General features: G+C 49.4%; 2 protein-coding genes across 4 annotated transcripts in view; both read left to right on the top strand.

Moving 5' to 3' along the window:
• The first annotated feature begins 980 nt into the window (after window positions 1-980).
• Window positions 981-10,763, top strand: ARPIN (actin related protein 2/3 complex inhibitor). 2 transcript variants are annotated; one of them, XM_035024139.1, is made up of 6 exons: window positions 993-1,185; window positions 2,781-2,856; window positions 5,404-5,536; window positions 7,889-8,095; window positions 8,461-8,624; window positions 9,530-10,763. In XM_035024139.1, exons 1-6 carry the CDS (start codon window positions 1,094-1,096, stop codon window positions 9,536-9,538), a joined length of 681 nt encoding a protein of 226 aa, XP_034880030.1. In that variant the 5' UTR covers window positions 993-1,093; the 3' UTR covers window positions 9,539-10,763. The 2 variants fall into 2 exon arrangements, with proteins under 2 accessions (XP_034880029.1, XP_034880030.1); XM_035024138.1 differs by lacking the exon at window positions 8,461-8,624 and having other exon boundaries at window positions 981-1,185.
• Window positions 10,764-16,099: 5,336 nt separating this feature from the next.
• The window catches only part of LOC118023057 (AP-3 complex subunit sigma-2), a 52,783-nt gene continuing 44,697 nt past the window's right edge, over window positions 16,100-24,185 (top strand). The window contains exons 1-3 of one of the 2 annotated variants that reach the window (XM_035024142.1): window positions 16,100-16,226; window positions 21,481-21,572; window positions 21,964-22,075. In XM_035024142.1, the coding sequence (XP_034880033.1) occupies window positions 16,158-16,226; window positions 21,481-21,572; window positions 21,964-22,075 (273 nt within the window). In that variant the 5' untranslated portion in view covers window positions 16,100-16,157. The remainder of the gene's footprint in view (window positions 16,227-21,480; window positions 21,573-21,963; window positions 22,076-24,185) is intronic. The other variant, XM_035024140.1, reaches the window with a different exon arrangement.

Genomic DNA, 24,185 nt, shown 5'->3' with positions numbered 1-24,185 from the left:
ATTTCTTTAAAAAATTAGAAGAAGAAAAGAATTTTTAGGCTGAAGAAAATGTTTTAATATATAATATTAATGTATTCATCTTTATGTCAACCCACCCATAAAATATAATTAAAAAAAATTTTTTTTAATCAAGGAAGGAACCCTTGAAAACAAGTGTGTAGGACCCACCAAAGTCTTAATGTGTGTGTGGGGAGAGGGTGTTTCTTCTACCACTGACAGCTCATCTTGGACTCCCAGGTATCTAACTGGCCACCTCCCCTTTGAATGCTCCCCCAGAGGCCACAGATGGGTCTAAGAGAACCAAGGTTCTCCAACAATCCCAGGGTCAGAACAGACTCCTGCACCCAGGCTTAGAAAATGCCCCTCTACACTGTTACATACTTGGGCAAAGGGCAGTAGGGAGCTGGGGAGGGGTTCAAGAACTGTGTGGGAAGGCAGAGAGGGGAAATACTATGTTCTAGAGTGAGTTTAGGAATCGTTACCACGCCTCTGATGCTGACCCCATAGAGGAGGAAGCATGGGTTCAGAGAGGTTGAGACACTTGCTCATACTCACACAGCTGGGATTTAAACCTTAATAAGTGCTTGATCTGACACCCAAGCCTAGGCACAGATCCCTGGAACCCCTTCCTCAGCCACTGGGGGACCTTGGGCAAAGCATAAAGAGCAGCTTCTGTGCGGACCACCCCGCCATCCCTGAAGACTGTTCCCTTTTCTCCATTCCTGCTCCTTCCAGAGCTGATCCTGTAGGATCTCTGGGCCTCAATTTCCCCTTTGTGCGTGTGTTGGGGCGGGGGTCTCCCTCTAGTAACCAGAAAGGGAGGGAAAGGGGAGGACTTGGCTCCCCCCACGCCCACAACGAGGCCCCAGCTGCGGCGGGTCTTCCCGGAAGCCCACCTCCCGCGCGCGCCGTCCCGCGGCAGGAATGGGGCTCGGCCCCTTTAAACCCCGCCCGGGCCGGCCGGGCCCGGACCGCGCCCTTCCCGGATCCGCGCCTGGGAATCGCTGCCCGGCGCGCGCCCCCCGCGCCCAGCCCGAGACCCCGCGCGCCGCCGACCAGCGCCAGGCCCGCGGGCACAGCGGCCGTGCGCATCATGAGCCGCATCTACCACGACTGCGCCCTCCGGAACAAGGCGGTGCGGAGCGCGCGGCTGCCGGGGGCCTGGGACCCCGCCGTCCACCAGGGGTAGGCCCGCCGCGCTTGCCCCCGCCTCTCCGACCCCCTGGGCCGGCCCTCCGGCCCCGGCTTGGAACCCGGGCTCCGGGATTGGGGAGGGGACCGCGGTCCGGGGGCGGGTGGGAGGGAAGGACCTGGCCACAGCTACCCCCCCCCACCCCAACGCTCCCCTGCGCCCTGCAGCCGGAGCGCACCCCCTAAAACACAGATAGGCTTAAATCTCCCCACTGCACCCCCCCCTCCCCGTACCCTCCCCGACGCCTACACGGAGCTCAAAAGCACCGACCTTTGTCTCAACCCCTCCCCAGCCGTGACTCTGAACTCCAGCCACTTGCCTCGGCGCCCTGCCCGCAGGCCTTGGCACAGGCCGCCCCGCTTCCCGCCCCGGAAGGGAGGACGTCGTGCAGTGACCACAAGAGCGTGGGGCAGTTGGCTTGGCGTGGCCGTGGGAGGGCAGTGCCTGCCTGGAGGCGCGTGTGGGCTCGGGATGGGGGGGGGGCTGTCGCAGGGAGGTTGTGAGAACAAATGGACCATTCCATTTGCAGTTAGAAACGCAAGAATTTGGAGGTGAGGCGGTGGGTAGGGTAAGTAAAGTAGAGCGAGTTTCCATTTTCATGCCCATCCTTTCATGTCCCCACCCCTCTCTCATTTCTGTGGCTCTAAAAAGGGAAGCCTCTGGTTCTGCTTTTTATGAGAACTAGGAGCGGGAAGCGGGGATCTAGTTCCTCTTGGCGAGGGACCCGGCGATCTTGGACTAGTCATAAAACTTTTTTTTTTTAAGATTTTATTTATTTATTTGAGAGAGAGAGAATGAGAGACAGAGAGCACGAGAGGGAGGAGGGTCAGAGGGAGAAGCAGACTCCCCGCCGAGCAGGGAGCCCGATGCGGGACTCGATGCGGGACTCGATCCCGGGACTCGATCCCGGGACTCCAGGATCATGACCTGAGCCGAAGGCAGTTGCTTAACCAACTGAGCCACCCAGGCGCCCTAGTCACAAAACTTCTAAGTTTGGGTTTTCCCGCCATTAAGTGGGTATGAATGAGGAGAAGAATGGAAAGTGTTTTAGAACAGGTGGAAAAAAAAAAACAGGTGAAAAAGGAAGATACTTTATAGCACCTTAGACCCCTCCCTCAAATTTGGCTAAATAAAAAAGTAAAATCCTTTCTATTTAGTAAGCACTTAATAGTTTACAAACACCTTCACTTACACGATTTATGCTGTCATCATCAAGGAGCAGTGAGGTGGCTGTTACTCTACCATTTTGTAGATAAGAAGACTGAGGCTCTGCTTATAGTAAGCCCTTGTGGGAGGGGCCACAGCTTGGTCTTGCAGCCTGAGGCGTCCCCCCTACCCTCTGTGCAGAGCCCCAGCCTTTGGGACCCTCGGAGAAATGGAGGAATGGAGGCCCCATGTGGGAAGCACAAAGAAAATCGTTCAGTACCAGGCCTGCTGGGGGGGGGGGGGGGGGCGGCCAGGTGACTAGCAGATGCTTGTGGGCCCTGCTTTTGTCCCAGCGCAGACTCTGGCCTGGGCCGTTGAACTTGTGGTTCTTCCCTGAGGACTGACAGAAGCAGCGGATCCTTTCTTTCTCTCACATACCCAGGGGAAACGGCGTCCTGCTGGAGGGAGAACTGGTAGATGTGTCTCGCCACCGCATCTTGGATGCCCGTGACAGGAAGGTGAGGATGCCTCCCCGGGGACACCCGCAGGGCACTGGCTTCCCGGTCCTCAGCCACCAAGCCATCTCCCTGTGCTTGGATCTGCCAGTGCCCAGACTTGGGGTGCAGCTCATTCCTGGAGGGGCTTGTAGGGCAGGTGGGGGGTGGGTGGGGAGATAGCAGCCCAAAGGGGCCACTGGGTGGGAAGGGGTCAACTGGGACTGTGCTGGGCGGAGGACAAGAGGGCAGGACCTGGCTTCTTGCTGACAAGACAGACCAGCCCTAACTCCAGTGGCGTGCTTGGGGCTGGGATTGGGAGGGTGAGAGCAGAAGGGGTGAGGTGACTGGTTTGGGGCTGAAGCTGTGTGTGAGCTGGAAGGCACTGTGAAGAGGTCCTGTTGCCTTCTGTTTAGAGTGCTGGGAGCCTTGCTGGGTAGGCAGGAAGAATGGCTCTTTATTCTGGGAGGGCCGAGGGCCCAGATTCCTGGCTTCTGGTCTGGTGGTTCCCGCTGCCCAAGGGCCTGATGGACAAGGTCAGAGCGGGTTAGCAGCCTGTGCGGGTATGACGGGGTCAGCAGTGACCTTCCCCTTTCTAAGTACCAGGTCTGTTCCTGGGAGGTCTCATGTCCTTGGAATTTTTTGGAATTGCATTATTTTAAATGTACTGGTGGAATTTGCTTTTAGAAGGAGCCTTGAAGTTCTCCCTTTGCAAAGTGGTGAATCTCTTGGCATGGGCTCGCTCGTCTTTGAATACCACTGTGTGTGGCTGGGCACTTTGGGTTTCTGGGACCTCCTCGTGCATTACAGGTGGGGACCTTGGGGTGGGAGGTGGGTTGCTGTGTGCAGGGCCTTTGTCCAGCCTACAGTCTGTGTTGTTGACCCTGCCGGGGGCTGCATCTCCCGTGTCTGCACGCCTTCTTCCCTTGCGCTCTCACGCCCCTGGGGTCATGCCGTCTGTCACCCCGCCATCTCAGCTGTGCACAGACACACCTCTGCTTGCCCGTGTCGCTTTCCCGAGCACTAGTTCTGAATTTCCATCCTCTTCCATACAGCCCCACTCTGGTGCACTGACCACCTTAGCTCCTTGGTCTCTAAGGCCAAGCTCATCTCCTTGCCACTGAGGCAGGCCAGAGGCCTGGTGCTACTCAGAGCCTGTTGCTGTTCTGCGGCTCAGGGGAGAGCCTCTGCTCGCCCACCCCCTCCTTAGTGTGCAAGTCAGCAGCGTAGACAACCAGTCCAGAGCCCCCAGCCAGCCTGCCCAGCAGAGCCAACACTAGTAACTCCAGCCTGATGTGGGGCTCTCTTAGCCCGGCCCGAACTTGCCTCCTCTGAGTTCCTCCTTCCTCGTGATAAGGCAATAGACCTCCCAGCCGCTGGTCACAGGCCTGCAAGCCCCCACTGTCTCTTCCTCCCCTCTCCCCGAGGCCAGCCGTGCCTGGCCTGTTGGCCTGCTCCCTTGACCATCCCTTCCCTGGCCCTTCCCTTCCTCTTTCCACTGGCCTCACGTGGGCCTCAGAACTTCGCCTGTCCTCATCAAACTTGCACCTGCCCCTCCTTCCTTCTGGCTGCCCCCAGCGCTTGTCCTTGCCCTGCAGCCAGCTTGTTTTCCGAAAGGCATCTCTGAGGATCTCGCTGCTGCTGAGAAACCTTTGGGGATTCCTTCTTGTCTACCAGATCAAGTCCAAACTCCAAGTACCAGCTCAAGGCCCATCTCAAACTGATCCTACTTGCATTCTCAGCCTGGGTGCCCATGAGGCCTCTGCATGCCCTGCGTTGCTCAGACACGCGCATGGGACCTTGACTTTGATTTCGTACCTGTCCCAGGCTTTGAATAGTCTCCCTACACCCTTTCCCCCCCGCAGTCGTAGGTCTCTCCAGCCTTGGAGACCTTGCCTTTTCTGTTTCTCCTAGGAGGTGGATTCCTCTTCTTCAGTCTCTGGGAGCGTGTCGTCCACCTGCTTGCATTAGAGTAGCTGGCAAACAGCGTGGCCAGCTCGCTCCGTGTCTCCCACTGTGCTTGCTCCTCTATCCTCTCATTGAACCTTTACAGCACTCCTGAAAGTAGGCAGCACGTTGTCCCCCTGCCCCAGTGGAAACTGAGGCTAGGAGGGATTTGCTTCAGGTCCCACATGTGTTGGAAGAGGCACAATGGCCGCCCTCACTCAGAACCCTTACACAGCCCTTTCCATGACACTTTGGCTTCTTTCACTCCTGCTTCACAGTATTTGGGGTCCTTGGTGCTTGGGTTATGGTTTTGTGTCTGTGTTTTCTGTCTCTGGCTGGGTGGAGACCGTGGGGTCAGGCCCGGGGCCTGCCGCCTCATGGCTGTCTACGTGGTTCATTTTGTGTGGCAGGTGCTGTACTAAGCACACGATTGGATGAATGAATGAATATTGGGCCGGGGTGGGGGGGGTGCATCTGCCCAGCTTGAATATCTTTTGGCGCTGAGGTGGGATTCAGGGTGGAGGGAGAGGTTGGGGGGGCAGTTTGCAGTGGAGCCCTGCGGGAGTGTGTGTGTTGGAGGATGGGGGGAGCGAAGCACCCCCCTCACTCTCTCTCCGGCCCCAGGAGCACTACTATGTGCTGTACATCAGGCCCAGTCGCATCCATCGCCGGAAGTTCGACCCCAAGGGAAATGAAATCGAGCCCAACTTCAGCGCCACCAGGAAGGTGAACACGGGCTTCCTCATGTCATCCTACAGTAGGTATCCTCCATCCTTCCTCCCTCAGGGCCTCCTGACCCTGTGGCCTTTCTGTGTCTCTAGGGGTCTCGTGGCCCCTAGTGAGTGTCTTAGTTGTGGTTGGCCTTGAAGCCCATGTCTGGCCTGAGGGACCCTGACTGGACTCCTTCCTGCCCCCCCATTCACTCAGAGGATCCCCAGTGCCCCACCTCAATCCCCAGGGCCTGGCTGGCCTTCCACCTCCTGCCGACTCCTGCAGTCGGGCAGAGTCGTCCATGTACCCGGCTCTGGGCTCTCACTGCCCTTGTGCAGAGCCTCCTTTTTCCCTCCCAAATTCCCATGTGATTCTTAGGCCCTTGGTGACTTCATTCCTCTTGCCACCAGGAAAGAGGGGGGACCAGCAGGCCTGTTAGGAGGCTGTGATGGCCGGATTAAGGGCCTGTCGGTGAGGATGGAGAGACTGGACAGATTGGAGACAGAGGAGGGACAGTGGCCTCAGTGTTTGGAGACGGGGAGAGTGAGGGAGGAGTCAGGGATGACCCTGGGGTTTGGGCTTGGCTGCAGGTGTGGGGAGAAGAGTTCTGTCTGGGACGTGTGGTCGCACTTTCGGGGAGAGGTCAATGTCCACTGGGGCCTTGGGGACACAGTTCTAGAACCCAGGAAGTGGGCTGGGCTGGAGGCACATGTTTAGGAGTCATGACACACTGCTGGTACTGAAGCTATAAAAGAGGATGGAGTCGCCCAGGAGGCCATCTTGGGGAAGAGCAACCACAGGAGAACAGGGAAGGAGCCTGTAAGGGGCAGGAGAAGGGACCCCTGCAGAGGGCTGAGGAAGAGGGGAGCCTGTGTGTCTCCGAGGCTCAGTGAAGGTGGGGGGTGGAATATGAGGGAGAGGTAGCAATGGGGTCAGGTGCTATCTCGGGCCCAGTAAAGTGGGGACTGCGGAGCCTCTGGCAGGCTCACAATGAAGAGCCTCCCAGTGACCCCGGTCAGGGTGGGAGTGGGGGTGGGGGGCGTCTGAAGTAGTGGGTGTCAAAGCCAGAATTCAGGAGGGCATTAAGGAAAGATCCAGTATGGAGAAGGAGAGCCAGGTCCCCGAGGAGGGGGAGGGGGTGGGATCTGGAGCCCAGATGGAGGAACTGGCTTGAGGCGGGAGGGGGACCCGTGGTCCTTTGAGACAGAAACAGAAGAGAAGGAGGAGAGGTTTCATGTGCTTATTGGTAAATTGACAGGTGGCGGCAGGGGGTGAGTAGCCCCACCTCTGGCTTCTGCTATCTCGGGAAGTGGAGGTGAGGAGGTTTGTCTGAGGGACGTTAAGCAGGGCGAGGGCTGAGCAGAAGGGATCAGTTCAAAAGCCCTTGGTGGGAGTGAGGCATCTGGGGAACCCCAGAAAGCATCCCTGACAGAGCTTGGAGGTTTTACACCCTGACGGAAGGGGGTGTGGGCTCCCTGGGCTGGCTGGCTGCTCTCCAGCAGAGCCCTGCCCCCGGCTGCTGGTGTGGAGAGGACCACCTGCAGGACCGTTTGGGGTTGCTGAGCTGGGGGGTCGCTGTGCACACGTTCATGAGGTCTCGGGGCCTTGTGAGTCCTCCTGGCCCTGCAAGTCCTCACTGCTCAGTCTGGGACACCGCTGCCCACCCCCTGGTCCCCAACCCGGGATCTGCAGATTTGGGACATTTGGGGCAGGCAGGTGAGGCTATTGGAATCCTCCCTGAGCCCCGAGCTTTGCCAGGATGGGGATGAGCAGGCCGAGGAGGAGTATGGGGATCACCACCATTTGCTGCTCATTCCAGCAGACCCCAGCCCAGCCCGGAGACCCTGAGAGCCTGGAGAGAACCCTGGCTCGTCACTGGGGACTCCATGGGAAGGCAGAATTCTGTGGGGGGTTGGGATCCTGCTTCCCCCACTGACTAGCTGTGTGACCTTGGGCAACTCACCTGACCTCTCTAAGCCTTCGTTTTCTCCTGTGTCAAAAAGGACTAATTAAGACATTTACATGCATTGAGGGTCTCCCACACGCCAGACACTGTGCTGAGTGCTTTACGTGTGTTACTTCACTTACACCTCACATCAGCCCTATCAGGTAGGTACCGTTTTTATCCCCATCTGTCAGGCCCAGAGAGGTTAAGTCACTTGCCCGAGCTCACATGGCTTGTAAACAGATCGGCACCCGGCAGCCTGGCTCCAGAGCCCACACCCGTAACTCCTCTGCCAGGAGTCCCCCGGTGAATCCCGGCACCGTGGGGTCGCAGAGCTCTACCTTCAGGTGCTTATGAGTATGTAGAACACTCAGGCCTCCCCTGGCTCCTGAAAGACCCCCTGCGTGCTTGCTTTTCCAGCAGTAACGACTTTCTTGTGCTGTGTGCCTACAGAGGTGGAAGCAACGGGGGACACGGACAGACTCACGCCCGATGGGCTGAAAGCACTGATACAAAAGTCAGAGCTGCTTGCGCTGACGGAGAGCCTTACCCCCGACCAGACAGTGGCGTTCTGGATGTCCGAGTCAGAGATGGAGGCGATGGACCTGGAGCCAGGGGTCGGGGTACGGCTGAAAACTCGAGGCGATGGCCCCTTCCTGGGTGAGCATGTCCCCGTGGCCTGAAGAGGCTCCTGGCCTCCTGTCTGAGGCTCCTCTACCCCTCCTGCTTAGAACGCATGGGAGCAGGCCAGGTCTGCTTAGTCCTGAGATTTAGTCCTAAGTCTCTGGACAAGTGCCCTGGGGCCAACAGCCTAGACACTCTGGATCCTGGGGTGCCACCCAGTCCCGTGGTTCCTGTGGGTGATGTCTCCTATCTAGTGCCTCGGGGATCACACTCAGGGCCTCCCTGAGGGCACCCAGGTCTGAGAGAACAGTGGTTTAACCCAGGCCTCAGAGACCCCAGCAGAACAGGCCAGCCCTCCCAAAATAGGGAGATGGGCCATTCAACTTCTTCCCTCCTTTCAGAGTCATTAGCCAAACTTGAGGCTGGAACAGTGACCAAGTGTAATTTTGCTGGTGATGGAAAGACAGGGGCATCCTGGACAGACAACATCATGGCTCAGAAGTCTTCGGAGAGAGCCACAGCGGAGACCCGAGAGCAGGGGGACGGGGCGGAGGACGAGGAGTGGGTAGGTCAAGAGAGATGACTGTGGGCCCGGCATTGGTACAGTTTACCTCTCGGCAGGAGTTTTGTCTGCATGGACTGAGGTTGGGTGTAGGACAAGAACGCATCAGCACACATTTCACACCCCCATTTCACACCCCCAGCTGTGGTGGAATTCCACGGGATTCCTGAGTGTGTGTTAGCCTCAGGAAAGTTCTTTTCAAGGAATGAACGGTGACCACTTGAGACCTTTCTTTTTGGTGGGTCTGAGCTGTGCCAATCTACAAGAAAGTCCCAAAGATTGATAAAAGCAAGGGATGGAAAGAATGGACTATGGAGGGGAACCTGTGAAACCTGATGCCGTTAAATCTCCAAACATTTTCACTTCCAGTGAATACATTAGCCATGTTGTGGCAGCTGAGCTGAATGAGCATTTCTTTTCCCCCTCCTTCGTTCTGGGCTCCCTGCCCAAAGTGGCTGGAAAATGGCTGGCTTGGTCCTCACTAGGTTGGGTATTTTTTTTTTTTTTTTTGCCAAGGATCAGCCCCCTAGTTGATCTTCAGTCTATCCACGGTCGATGTGTTTTTCTGAAGCGTATTTCACCCGAAGATTTGAATTGATGTCAAAAGGCCCCAAATTGAACATTTAAAACAAAGTCACAGAAGAATGGGCTATTTACCTGGGTGATGTGGATAATGATACTTGCCAGAGAAAGCAGGGCAGAAAGAGTGGAGGGTCTGGAGTCCCCTCAGAATGAAAACCAATTAGAGCCACCAGACCCAATCCCTGGGCCCGCTCAAATGAGGTGAAGCCAAGAAAGGTGGCTGAGGGTTCCACTGGTACCCCTCAAGGGAACCCTTGTTTGTCTGATGACTTGTAGGAGACTTTTATGAAATGCGCTCTGTTCATACCTCTTTACTTAACCCCGAGGACGACTGAGGCGAGTGGGAGTGAAGCGCCTCCCGGGCCTACCAGCACTGCTGAGAATCTCTTCCATCAACATCGACTCTGGAGTTCGAGGGAGCGGTCCGCCAAGCCTTCCCTGGTTCTTCCTACAGCTGCCATGGAATGCTCTTGGAATAAGCAGTGCTAAAATCAAATCCAAGACGGTGACATGAACAGTGGCGCCCCATGCTGTGGCTCATGGAGGGGCCCTCCCTCGATGTGCGTCTAGATCTTCTAGATGTTTCCATGGTGGCCCTTGCCCTTAAATGGCAGCCTTGTTTCTGGAAGCAGTCAGTGGAACCAAACTTGGTCTTTGTGTAGACTTGGGGAATGTCCCTCATCTGCATGCAGAGTGGCTCAGGGGTCCCTTCCTCTGCCCTCGTATTTTCTCCTATACCTTCCACGCCTGCTCCCCCGCCCGCCCCCCCCGGCCCAGTGCTCTGAGTTATAGTCTTTGCTCTCCTGTTCAAACCTCCTTGTCCCCTCTGTGCCCTTTTCCTCCCCTAGAGCTGCCAATTCTTTATTCCTCCTCTGGTTCTCTGCCACACTGGGGGGTTGCTGTCTCCTGACCTCCCTGGCTGCTTTGCTGGGGATGCTGTTCTCAGGGAGGCCTAGAGTCTTCACAGGTGTGGCTGGCTGGTCCCCACCTTTCAGGTTCACCCTGCCAGGCCACATTTTGGTAACACCTTTTCCGCTATTGTTCTGTACTTTGAGAACTTTTTATGAGTGAGTAAATCTTCAGAAAAGGATTCCTCTGCATTGACCGGGTTATGTCAGGTATTAACGGTCTTCCAGCTGAGCAGTGATCCTGTAAGAAGGAAGCCATGTCTTTTTGATCATGAACATCGCCTTGCTGGGTAGCGCGCCCGCACTTAGATCCAGGACGGCTTGTGGAGTTGAAATCCACGTGTCCTAAGAATGGGGCAGAGACTTGGTGGCATTTGGATCCTGCTGGCCTCAGGGACAAGAGAGGGTGGTGGTGAACTAACAAGTGTTGAGCCCCCTAATGTATCGAACACGGCACTAGATGCCTTCCATGATGATAATCATAGCCACTGACTGTCGAGTGCTTCCTGGTGCTAGCTAGCGTACCTATCCCCTGCTTTTCAAAAGTTATATTAGGACACCTGACGTTCATGAAAGACCTACCTCAGTACCTGTTTTTTTTCTAACCAAAAGAAATCTGAGTTTTTATGAAAATAAGGCAAAAAAAAAAAAATGAAAATAGCGTTCAGCATTTGTTTCGCAGGGAGCCATTATAGAGGCCGCACACCCCAAGTAGTGAGAGCGACCCCACCAGTCTCCTCTCCTGGGAACATCTATGCTTTACTTCAGTTGATTTCATGTGTGTGTCAGCAAGATGTACCCAGAAAAGCCTAAGAAAACGCTAAAAAATTTTTCCATATAAATGAATGGTGATTGCTTCCTCGCTGTTTCTCATTTCAGTTTACAAAAGGTTTCGTAGGAATGCTGTACTTTTTGGATAGTAGGGGAAACTTGTACTTGCTAAGCACTTGCACTATCTTACTTCACTGTCACAGCAATCCCGTGAGGTATGTGTGATTATTATTCCCAATTTTTTCCATATGATTCCGAAGCTTAGAGGCTCCATCTATAGTATATAGAGGAAAGAGGAATTTCAACCCAGGCAGTCAGATTTCAAACTCTGTATTCTTTACTGGGTTATTCTGCTTCCACATGTACACTACAGGGAAGAAAAGGGGCTTCAGAAAGTTTAAGGCTACTTGCCCAGATTCACAGCTGCTAAGTGGAACAGCCAGCATTTAAATCCAGGGCTGTCGAAAGCAAAGCTTATGTTCTTCCCCCGTCCTTTGCCTCCTTGGCCTACAGAAGGACCTTGGACATGGGGGCCAGAGGAGTCCTGGCTCTGTGAAATATGGTTCTATTCTTAGACTTTAGGGAACTTGCCTAAACCCTTGACTGCTGGTCTGCCCAGGCTGAAATCAGTTCTATTGGTATTAGCAGTTGAGCAGATAATATTACGCTTCCAGAATTTATTACTATGGTTCCAATTTACATTTACCTTCTTGCATATTTGAGCCTGGGCTTGACAATATGGCTGTGAGGCTTGGGATTCACACTTCAGTGAGGCCACCTGAAGTCACAGGTCACTGGTCTGCTCACGATCTCTTCTGTTCTTGTTGCCCTTTTCTTAGTTCAGACCCTTGTGACCTCTCACCTTGACTGTTATAATAGCTGCCTCCCTGGTGTCCTGTGTCTGAATGGGGCTGGCTGGGTGTTGAGCGTGCTGGGGCCTCAACCATGGGGGTGGCCAGGGAAGTGGTTAAGCAGCAGGAGGATGGGGGATATTGACTAGAATAGAGACACAGGGTGAGGGCGTCCTGCTGCCCATAGCACTGTGGCCAAAGGGTATGGCAAGGTCATATAGGCAGGCCACCATTCCAAAAAAGGAGGTCCGGTGTGTCAGTGGGGAAAACCCTGGGCAACAAATGGGCTTAGTGTCTTGGGTGGGCGGGGAAGAGATGAAGGAAGGGAGGGAGGGAGAGAGAGAGGAAAGAAGGATGGAAGGGAGGGAGGGAGAGAGAGAGGAAAGAAGGATGGAAGGGAGGGAGGGAGAGATGGAGGGAGAAAGAAAGGAAGGAAAAGGCCTTTGTGGCTGGAGCTCAGAGAATGGGTGGAGGTAGAGGTTGAGATGATGCAGGAAATCAGGCATGACATTTTTAGCATGTTAAGTATTTTAGGACTTTATCCTTAACTTCCTGGAAGCCAGTGATTCTGGGGAGAGTGATACGATTTGATTTGTTTCTATCAAAGATCACTTGACTGCAGAGAAACTGAAGGCAACGAGCCCAACTGGAAGACTGCTTTAATTGTCACAGTGAGAGGCTAGAGTAGTTTGGTGTATAGCGACGGGAGTGGAGATGGAAAGAAATCCAGGTAGATGGAGGAGGAAAGGGACTCCCCAGCAAGACAAGAGCACCTGAAAAGCCATGGAGGTGGGGGAGGGGCCCGCTCCTGGAATATACAAATTGTGTACGTGATTGTTATTATACCATACCTACACATAAAATTTGATAATCCTTTTTCAATTAATGTTATATAATCACTTTCCATATTGCTACACAGTCTTCATAACCACTGTTTAAGATTTACTACCATTTAATAGCTCTATCATTGTCCAATTTTTGGATAATTAATTGATTCCTACTTAGAGCTAATTAACATGTCAGTAAGTGTTTTAGATTATATAGTTCCCTTAATCTCACCCATACAGCCTCCCTGCCCTGCCCCCCCCACGCTCCCCCCCCGTTCCCCACTCCTACCCCCCTACCGTATTTTTGTATTTTGAGGTTATTTCTTTAGGGACAGATTCCCAGGAGTCAGATTACTGGGAATCTAGGAGTTTTTTAAAAGTTTTTTTAGATTGTCAAATTGCTTCCCAAAAGTGTTGTTCTAAATTATAATTTTACCAGCACTGTAGGAGAGGACCATTTTCATGCTACCCTTGCCAGAATTGGGTGTAATAACATTTAAAAAATGATATTTGAGGGGCGCCTGGGTGGCTCAGTGGTTAAGCGTCTGCCTGCGGCTCAGGTCATGCTCCCAGGGTCCTGGGATCGAGCCCCGCATCGGGCTCCCTGCTCCGCGGGAAGCCTGCTTCTCCCTCTCCCACTTCCCCTGCTTGTGTTCCCTCTCTTGCTGTGTCTCTCTCTGTCAGATAAATAAATAAAATCTTTAAAATAAAATAAAATAAAAAATGATATTTGATAAGGTAAAAACAATACTTTAAAGTTAATACTTTGTGATTAGCCTTTCCCCTTGATTAATAGTGAGCTTAAACATTTTTCCATGTTCATTACCTAGATATATTTCCTCTTTGCTTACTCAGTTTCTTTGCCTATTTATATACTGAAGGTGGAGGTCTTTTCGGCTATTTAAATTTTAAACATAACCATTTACCATATTTTAACAACTTTTCTGTTTTTAAAAAATTGATTTTCTTACAAACATAAAATCTTTATATAGATATATCTGTTGACTTTTTGTGATTTTTATTGCTTCTAAACTTATATTCTCCTTTCAGATGTTACTCAGTTTCAATTCTTCCATTTTGGTTATTACCTGGTTTTACATTTAAGTCCTTAATCCACTCTGCCTTTAATTTGTGAAAGGGTAGGAAGTGAGATAACTAAATAGCTTATTTTCAAATTGCTAACCAGTTATCCCAACATATTTATTGGATTCCTTCCCACTCTCAAGTTATGATGGCTCCTACATCACATACTAAAGTTATTTTATACTTAAATTATTATTTTATTTCAATAAGTCTCCCTGTAGTAACAATTTGAACTATCATAGTAGGTTTTAATAGTTGGTAGAGCTAAGTCCCCCTCATTATTCTTCTGTTTTAGAATTTTCTTTGCTATTTCTCCTCAACATTTGAAACATTTTGTCAAGTTTCAGTGCATATTTATTGACTTTGGATTTTTTTTTTTTAAGTATGCTCCACACCCAGGGTGGAGCCCAACGCAGGGCTTGAACTCACGACCCTGAGATCAAGACCTGAGCTGAGATCAAGAGTCCAATGCTTGCTCCTTGGGAGTCTGCTTCTCTCTCTCTCTCTCTCTCTGTCTCTCATGAATAAATAAATAAAATCTTTAAAAAAAAAAAAAAGTCCAATGCTTAACCCTTTAACCCTTTGTTTTTTTTAAGTTAAAAAAAATCTGGCACCAAGAGTAATACATATTTATTTTAGAAAATTCAAAAAATGAAAAACACCGAATTTCACTGCTGTTTGTTAAATCGCTTATGTACTAAATTATATGCCATGTGTTGTGCCAAGTGCTTACAAACAGGAACTAATTTTGTGTTTAACCATCTAAGTGGAATAATTATTTTCAAGTAGAAAAAAAACCTAGTTTTATAGTAAAGGAAACATCCCATGCCTGTTTTACAGATGGAAGGCATTTGCCCAAAATACCCGGGTGGTCAACAGAGCCAGGGTTTTAACGAGGGCACTGTTGTTACAAGGGCCCGTGCTGAACACTTGGTGATGCTGTCATTCCATCAGACATGATGATTATCCATATTTTGGTGTATCTACTTACAGTCTTTTGCCAAGTGGGACATCCATGTACATACCTTGTGTGATCTTTTCACTTACAGATATGCCATGAACACTGACCTGTACCATATACCTTTCACAGTATTATTTTTCATGACCATTTAATATTCCTCATGTGCCTGCGGAACAAGGCATTTAACAAATAACTCGTTTCAGAATAATTTGTTTCCCATTTTTCCCTGAAGTTAACACTGCTGAGACGTAAGTTCTTTTTTTTTTTTTTTTTTTTAGATTTTATTTATTTGTCAGAGAGAGAGAGAGAGTACAAGCAGGGAGAGGAGCAGACAGGGAGAGAGGGAGAAGCAGGCTCCCCGCTGAGCAAGGAGACCGAGATGGGACTCGATCCCAGGGCCCTGGGATCATGACCTGAACCGAAGGTACAGGCTTAACCGACTGAGCCAGCCATGTTCCCTGAGATGTATATTCTTTTTTTTTTTTTTTTAAAGATTTTATTTATTCATTTGAGAGAGAGAATGGGAGAGTGAGCACGAGAGGGGGGAAGGTCAGAGGGAGAAGCAGGCTTCCCGCCGAGCAGGGAGCCCGATGCCAGGCTCCATCCCAGGACCCTGGGATCATGACCTGAGCCGAAGGCAGTCGCTTAACCAACTGAGCCACCCAGGCGCCCTGAGATGTACATTCTTGAGGTTTTTCACACGTCCACAATTTTTTTATTATAAATTCTACAACTGGAAATGCTGGGCCGAATGTTCTCTATATCTCAAAGGCTTTTGATGTCCACGGCCAGTCCTCTGGACAGGTGATTCCAACGCGTAGCTCTAGCTGCAATAAGGGACGTGGCTCCCCCTCACCCCCACTAAGTCATTAGAAGGAGAAACAAAACCTACCAATTTGGGATCGCCACGTGGATATGCATGGAAGAGTCCCTGATTCCACCTTCACTACCGACCGCGGAGAAACGGCCCTTTTGCACGAGCACGCATTTGTGTAATTCACTGCAGCACTGTATGGAACACGGAAAAACGAAAACGAACCAAACGTCCCCTAAGCGGCCGGTGGCTAAATTAGCGGGCACCTCCACACTGCGGCCCGTCCTGCAAGTGTGACGGGGAAGGCAGGGCTGTACGCTCTCGCGCGGACGGCGGGACAGAGAGGTCCCCGCCGCCCGGTCGCCTGGGAGCGGGGCTGCTTTCGGGAGCTTCGGCTGCGGGATCGGCTTTCCGATGTGCTCCGCCCTGGATTCTGCGGCAAGCGTTCCGTCTGGGCGAGCGGCGGAGGTCCGGGTTCGCGCCCTGGCCAGGCCCTGACTGGCAAGCCGATGCTGGCCGAGGTGTCGCCCCGGCCCGACCCCCGCGAGCCCGCCGCCCACCCCGGAGCTTTCTCCTAGGGGGGCAGGGAAGCCGGACTCTTCGCGGCCGGGCCCTTGGGCGCGGGGGCACGTTTCCGCCGGCCTCGCGCCGCAGCGCACCCAGCGGAAGTGGCCGTGTTGTGACGGAAGGAAATGCTTTGTGGGAGCTGCCGGCGGTGGGAGAAACGTGGCCGGCAAAGATGATTCAAGCGATTCTGGTTTTCAACAACCACGGGAAGCCGCGGCTGGTCCGCTTCTACCAGCGTTTCGTGAGTGCGGCCCAGCTTCGTCGCGTCCCTTCGGAGCGCCCGCGCTCCCCCTTCCTTCCCTTCGGCCGCTCCGGCCGGCTGACCACCTCGGGCACCTTGCACCGGGCGTGACCCTCGCACTCTTCACCCTCCTTGCGGGACCCGGGCGGCTGTCGGGCCGTCTGTCCCACCCCCGCGCTCCCTCACCCCTTCCTGGACCCCTGCATCTCTCTGCCATTTGGTGACACTTCCCCTTGGGTCTCAGGGCTCGCTAAAGGACGGTGGGGTGTGCCCCATTGAACACGCGACTGATTGAAGTCCTTTAATCTTGTCGGTCCTTAAGCGCGGTTGTAAGAGTAGGAAGACACATGCCAGCTTATGAAAGTTTTTGCTTTGGCTAGAAGATCTGGAGAAGTGCTTTCTTGGGCTTATTTTGCTTCATTGCTGGCCGGGACTGCCCAGGCACTGGATACCCTTCCTCCTGTAGAGTTGAAGAAAGTCAGTTTAAAAGCGGGAAGCGATGAGAAATTATAAATGCTACCGCGTGAGGGCTCAATAAATGATAATATAAACTTGAGTTTCCCCAGAAACTCCTCTGGGAGAACACAAACATCATTATTTGTCTCTTGCCCTCCAGCGTTGTATTTCTTCGTGGCAAGGTTTCAAAATGTTACAGACATAGCTGGTGAAACGAAGAGGGTAAAGAGTCAGAAAACTCCTGTTCAGGCCTCAGCTCACCTTTTTTACCCTGTGTCTATTGACCTTGTGTTTTTCCTCCTTTTTTTTTTTTTTTTAAGATTCCATTTATTTATTCATGAGAGATAGAGAGAGAGAGAGGCAAAGGCAGAGGGAGAAGCAGGCTCCCCGCGGAGCGGGGAGCCCGATGCGGGACTCGATCCTAGGACCCTGGGATCATGACCTGAGCCGAAGGCAGACGCCTAACCGACTGAGCCACCCAGGCGTCCCTTTCCTCTTTTTTTTTTTGGTCAAATAGATACGAACAAAATAATTTTACCTTTTTCGTGGAATTTTTTAAGCTAGATTACATTTTATTAAATATTTTGAGATAAAACTTAACATTCAATAGAACCATTCAGTTTATATTTGCATTTGTGTGTGTGAATTTTTTTTTTTTAGATGTTATTGAGAAATAAATCACATACATATAGTTCACCTATTTAAAGTATACAGTTCAGTGGATTTTAGTACATTCACAAAGTTGTGGAACCATACCCATGGTCGATTTTAGGACATTTCCATTTCCCCAAAAAGAAGCCCCTACCCATTAGGAATCATTCCCTATTTCCTCCTAACTCCCTCAGCCCTAGGCAACCACTAGTCTACTTTCTGTCTCCCTAAATTTTGCCTATTCTGGACATTTCATATAAATGGTATACAGTATGTGGTCTTTTATGACTGGCTTTTTCCACTTAATATGTTTTTAAGGTTAATCCAGCTTGTAGCATGTGTTAATTCTTCATTCCTCTTTATTGCCAAGTTATATTCCGTTGTGTGGATATACCATATTTTGATTGTCCATCAGTTGATGTTTCTACCTATGGCTCTTGTGGATAATGCTGCTGTGAACATTCATGTACAAGTTTTTATGTACACATATGTTTTCATTTCTCTAGGTTATAAACCTAGGAGTAGAACTGCTGGGTCATATGGTAACTTTATGGTGACCATTTTGAGGAATTGCCCAACTGTTTTCCAAAGTGGCTGCACTGTTTTACATTCCCATCAGTAATGATAGGAGTTTCAATTTTTCCACCTCCCTATCAAAATTTGTTACTATCTTTTTGACTAGAAACACTTTAGTGGGTATAAAGTGGATTCTCATTATGGTTTTAATTTCCGTTCCCTAATGACTAATGATGTTGAACATCTTTGCATGTCCTTATTGGCCATTTGTAAACCTTCTTTGGAGAACGTAGAATTTTTATAAGAACCACATTAGCTTGTGAGAGAAAGTTACTTTGAAAACCGCAGAGAACCAAAAACTATTGAGGGATTGTTAAAGTCATTGAGGCATGTAAGCAAGTGGTAGTTCACCTTTCTGTTGAAATTAGAAATAAGGGGCGCCTGGGTGGCTCAGATCATGATCCCAGAGTCCCGGGATGGAGCCTTGCCTATGGCTGGCTCACTGCTCCGCGGGGAATCTGCTTCTCCCTCCACTCCTCGTCCTGCTAGTGCGCTCTTTCTCAAATAAATAAACAAAATATTTCAAAAAGAGAGAAATTAGTTAGCTTCACTGTTTCATTACCACTTCCCCTATGACTGCTGCCGCCTCCCCCTAGGGTCAGATAAAAGGCTTTAGTTTGAAAGATGTTTTTATCAGGTTAAAAAGTGCTGATACTTAGCATGTTTTATATTTCCAAGTACACAGAGTTAATCCTTTACACATCCTGGCATCAGTGAGCTTTGTGTCTTTAAATGGAAACCAGGAAAATAGTAACTGATTGACTCAAACTTACAGTGACTAGTGATTAGCAGGTTTTCTTTTTTCTTTTTTTTATTAAGTTGGTTTATTTTTTTTTTAAGGATTTATTTATTTATTTGACAGAGCGCGCACGGGACAGCACAAGCAGTGGGAGCGGCAGGCAGAGAGAGAAGCAGGCTACCCAAGGAGTAGGGAGCCAGCCAGAGGCAGGGCTCCATCCCTGGATTCTGGGATCACGACCTGAGCTGAAGGCAGATGCTTAACCAACCGAGCCACCCAGGCATCCCATTAGCTGGTTTTCATTGATTGAGTAAATACTGAGAGCCACTGTTTATCCACGTTGAGTCAAAGTTATGAAAAATAATTTCTCCACAGTTACATTTTCCCTGTTTTTTTTGGTCTTTATTTTTACTTTTCTGTTTTTAAGATTTTATTTATTTATTTGACAGAGACACAGCGAGAGAGGGAACACAAGCAGGGGGAGTGGGAGAGGGAGAAGCAGGCTCCCCGCTGAGTAGGGAGCCCGATGCGGGGTCCCAGGACCCTGGGATCACAACCCGAGCCGAAGGCAGACACTTAACGACCGAGCTACCTAGGCGCCCCGTCTTTCTTTTAAATAACTATTTCAAACTAAAATTCAATGCTTTATTATTTTTTTAAAGATTTTATTTATTTATCAGAGAGAGAGTGCGCATAATCAAGGGGAGCGGTAGGCAGAGGGAGAAGCAGGCTCCCCACTGAGTAAGGAGCCTGATGTAAGACTCCATCCCAGGACCCTGGGATCATGACCTGAGCGGAAGGCAGACGCTTAACCGACTGAGCCACCCAGGTGTCCCAAATTCAGTGCTTTAGAAAGAAGGGATTAACATTACTTGAATCTATTTTCTGACTCTTAGGGCAAGTCCAATCTGAATGTTTTTTTTTTTTTTAAAGATTTTATTTATTTATTTGAGAGAGAGCGAGTACATGAGAGGGGGGAGGGTCAGAGGGAGAAGCAGACCCCCCGCCGAGCAGGGAGCCCGATGTGGGACTCGATCCCAGGACTCCAGGATCATGACCTGAGCCAAAGGCAGTCGCTTAACCAACTGAGCCACCCAGGTGCCCGAATCTGAATGTTTTAAGCTTTGCTACTCAAAGTATGATCCCCAGGCCAGCAGCATTGGTATCACCTGGAAGCTTGTTAGAAATGCAGTCTCAGGATGTACCCCAAACCTACTAAATCAGAACCTGTATTTTAATAACATTCCCAGGTGATTCATTGCACACTGACATGTGAGAGCTTTTAATTACTTTTGTCTTAATGATCAGTTTCTTCCTTCCATCATCCTTTTTTTTAAGATTTATTTATTTATTTGAGAGAGAGCAGGGGGAGGGGTAGAGAGAGACCATCTCAAGCAGACTCCCGGCTGAGCGCACAGCCCATGGCAGGGCTCAATCCCGCAGCCCCGAGATCATAACCTGAGCTGAAAGCAAGAGTCGGAGGCTTAACTGAGCCACCCAGGTGCCCTCCATCATCCTTTTATTTTTTTTAACCATACTTATGAACCTCCTCTGTATAAACAGTGTGAATTTATAACTCACAGTGTGGGTTATCAAGAGGTATCATTACAGTCGAGCTTTCTTGTGTATGGTAGTGAAAAAAAAGTATAACCGTTCAAAATTCTAATCTGTAAATAGAACTTTTTCTGTCAGTAATACTTTGCTGGTGAGTAACACCCCATCTAATATGTAATGCCATATTACCAGTACAGAAGATGGAAAATTCAGTTTTTAAAAACATGATTACACAATTAAATCTTGACTTCCTTGAAGGGTTAGACCTATTGACATTTGTTATTTACCTTGGCATAGATATTTTCTAGGTGAAGGCAAAATATTCCAGGACTGGCCTTCTAGTTATCTTTGACCTTTTATGAGAGTTTATCAGTTCTCCTTTCCTTGTTTTTTGTTTTTTGGGTTTTTTTTTTTTAAGATTTTATTGATTCAGAGGTGCCTGGGTGGCTCGGTCGGTTAAGCGTCTGCCTTTGGCTCTGGTCATGATCCCTGGATCCTGGGATCAAGTCCCACATCAGGCTTCCTGCTCATCGGGGAGTCTGCTTCTCCCTCTGCCCCTCCCCCCAACTTGTTCTCTCTCTCTCTCTCTCTCTCTCTCAAATAAATAAAAATTTTTAAAGATTTTATTTATTTGAAAGAGAGTGTGCGAGCAGGGGGAGGGGCTTAGGGAGAGAGAGAATCTCAAGCAGAACCCACTGTGGGGCTCGATCTCATGACCCTGAGATCATGACCTGAGCTAAAACGAAGAGTCAGACACCAAACCAACTGAGTCACCCAGGCTTCCTGCTCCTTTCCTTGGTTATTAACTATAAGGCTTACTATCAAGACAGTAATGGTTAGTGACTTGATGTCCAGGTAAATATACCCTAGCTTAATTCCTGTAACTGAGTTTGTTTTTTTTAAGATTTTATTTATTTGAGAGAGAGAGCATGAGAGGGGGGAGGGTCAGAGGGAGAAGCAGACTCCCTGCTGAGCAGGGAGCCCGATGTGGGACTCGATCCTGGGACTCCAGGATCATGACCTGAGCTGAAGGCAGTCGCTTAACCAACTGAGCCACCCAGGCGCCCCGTGTAACTGAGTCTTTCCAATTTTCCATAGATTCCCCTTTTATTTTTCCTTTACTCATCACTTCTTTTTTTTCTGGAAACTGGTACCAAATGTTCAGATTGTTCCTTGTTTGGAAGCACTTCTCTCTTTGTTCATCCCCATCCATGGAATGTAGTTTTTCAGACTGCCTCCCCCGCTATTGATTCACTTTTATTTCTTTTATTCCATTAGCCAGAAGAAATTCAACAGCAGATTGTCCGAGAGACCTTCCATCTAGTTCTCAAGCGAGATGACAACATCTGTAACTTCTTGGAAGGTGGAAGGTAAATGATGGGCTTCCATTTTCTCCCTGTGTATCCACTATTGGGTGCCCTTCATCACTCTTGCCTCTTCAGGTAGTACTCAAGTGTCAGGTGGGTACCTGAGCTGCTCACGAAGAGACCCAATTCTGTTTTGGAAGCTGTTGAATGGTTGTGCTTCAGATATTACTCATTTAGATGTTTGGTTCCTGGGAGGGATGGCAGAAGAAAAGGTGAGGTAAAGTGGTTTTAGGCACCTCTTTCAAACTTGGTTGCTGTTCCCCTGGTAAACATGGCCTGTTGTTTGGCCTGTGCTCACCTTTCTGTTGCACCTGTTCTCATTCTTTGGCATAGGGTTTCTCTTTGAAATGTTTAATTAAGATACAGCCATTTAAACGTTTCCCATCTTCCACAGTTTGATTGGTGGCCCTGACTACAAACTGATTTATCGGCACTATGCTACACTCTACTTTGTGTTTTGTGTGGATTCATCAGAGAGTGAACTTGGAATCTTGGACCTCATCCAGGTATGCGTAGTCAGCTAATGATGGCAGCCACTAAAGAGAATTTGCACTGGATTTTTGAGTAACCATCCTGTAGATCTTTTTGTCAGTCTTTTTATTGATACTGGTAAGAGTTGCCAGATGTCCACCATATGGTGCTGTAAGAAAGCTCCTAGCAACCCGTAAAAACTCCTAGAGCTTTCGGACTCATTGGTTTCTACCCAGCCCTCTCACTGCCCTTGGTTTTCATGTACGATTCTTTTTTTTTTTTTTTAAAGATTTTATTTATTTATTTGAGACAGAGAATGAGAGACAGAGAGCATGAGAGGGAGGAGGGTCAGAGGGAGAAGCAGACTCCCTGCCGAGCAGGGAGCCCGATGCGGGACTCGATCCCGGGACTCCAGGATCATGACCTGAGCCGAAGGCAGTCGCTTAACCAACTGAGCCACGCAGGCACCCTTTATGTACGATTCTGATACCAACTCCGATGTGTGTGCTTCCCCCTCACCGCCACCTAGCAGTTAACTCAGTTCTCTGTGGGCAATGACCAGGTGTTCCACAAATGTAACTCAATTCTGACACTATCTACCTGAAGATAGACACCAGTCACAAGTCCAGGTTGGTGTCACTTGTGCTTCCGACTGACTGGCTGTGGATTGGAGGTCCCATGACTTCCTCCTTGGGTTTAATTTGCTAGAGTGGCTCACAGAACTCTATAGAAGAACCATCTTACTATAGGAGGATATAACTCAGGAACAGCGAGACGGAAGAGATTTACAGGGCAAGGAATGGAGAAATGGGGAAAGGGCTTCCATGCCCTTTCCAGTCAGGCCACTCTCCAAAGTCCACCAACCTGGAAGCTCTCCAGACACTGACCTTTTGGGTTTTTCTGGAGATCAGGGGTGGGACTGACAGTTCCAGTCCTCTAAATGCATGGTTGGTTTGCCTGGCAACAAGCCCCCATCTTCGGTGCCTTCTAAAAGTCACCTTATTAACATAAACAGGATACCTTTATCATTTAGGAAATTCCAAATTCCTTTATCACTTAGGAACTCTGTGCCAGAAACAGGAATGAATACCAAATATTTTCTTATTATAAATTACAGTATCATACCATGTTTTGAAATTTTTTTCAACTATTAAGCCAAATGACATTTAAGAATTCATACTTTTTATTTTCACTTGTAATTCTAGCCTAAGACAAAGATACTTGATGTTTTGGTTAGTCTGTGCAATCTTAACATAGGTAAACATTTTTTTTTAGGATTTTTGAAAATTAGAAATGGCTTACAGATTCTTTTATTTTTTTATTATTATTTATCCATTTGAGAGAGAGAGTGAGAGAGAGAGAACACAAGCCGGGGGTGAGGGTGGGGGTAGGCAGAGGGAGAAGCAGGCTCCCCACTGAGTAGGGAACCTGACACAGGGCCCCATTTCAGGACTCTGGGCCCATGACCTGAGCCGAAGGCAGACACTTAACTGACTGAGCCACCTAGGTGTCCCGTGGCTTATAGATTTTTTTTTATTGTCTTTATGGAAACTGAGATGTGTAGGGACCCTAGCTTGGGAACCATTAATTTAGTATAATTCTATCATTTTAGATTTTTTTTAAAAGTAATTTCTGCATCCAACATGGGGCTCAAACTCAGAACCCCGACAGCAAGAGTTGCATGCTCTACCGACTGAGCCAGCCAGTGGCCCCTAACATCATTTTATATGTGAAATTTTAGGTAGGCTTCCTTTAAGTGACTTGAATAAGTTTCTTAAGTAGAAAGCACTGAAATAGAAGCTTGCATTAAAACCTAATTAACAATTATAGAAAACTCTCTAGCTACAGAAATATAAATTTTACATTCAGAAAATGATTTAAGATGATTAAAAACTCATACATTATATTCGCGTATTGTACCTAACAGTATATAAATTATCTAAAAAGATTATCTCAAGTTTTTTTTTTAAAGATTTTATTTATTTATTTGACAGAGAGAGACACAGCAAGAGCGGGAATTCAAGCAGGGGGAGTGGGAGAGGGAGAAGCAGGCTTCCCGTGGAGCAGGGAGCCTGATGCAGGGCTCAATCCCAGGACCCTGAGATCATGACCGGAGCCAAAGGCAGACGCTTAACGACTGAGCCA

The sequence above is a fragment of the Mirounga leonina genome, unplaced genomic scaffold (genome assembly GCF_011800145.1).
Source record: "Mirounga leonina isolate KUSES-001 unplaced genomic scaffold, KU_Mleo_1.0 Mir_178, whole genome shotgun sequence".
Lineage (NCBI taxonomy): Eukaryota > Metazoa > Chordata > Mammalia > Carnivora > Phocidae > Mirounga > Mirounga leonina.
This window is presented reverse-complemented; position numbering and strand designations above follow the sequence as displayed.

Bases quoted from the DNA above. Each gene is read 5' to 3' on its own strand.
- ARPIN (XM_035024138.1), top strand. From the start codon at position 1,094: ATGAGCCGCATCTACCACGACTGCGCCCTCCGGAACAAGGCGGTGCGG. The intron at 1,186-2,780 runs GTAGGCCCGCCG...TCACATACCCAG, and splicing joins GACCCCGCCGTCCACCAGGG to GGGAAACGGCGTCCTGCTGG. The intron at 5,537-7,888 runs GTAGGTATCCTC...GTGTGCCTACAG, and splicing joins CTTCCTCATGTCATCCTACA to AGGTGGAAGCAACGGGGGAC.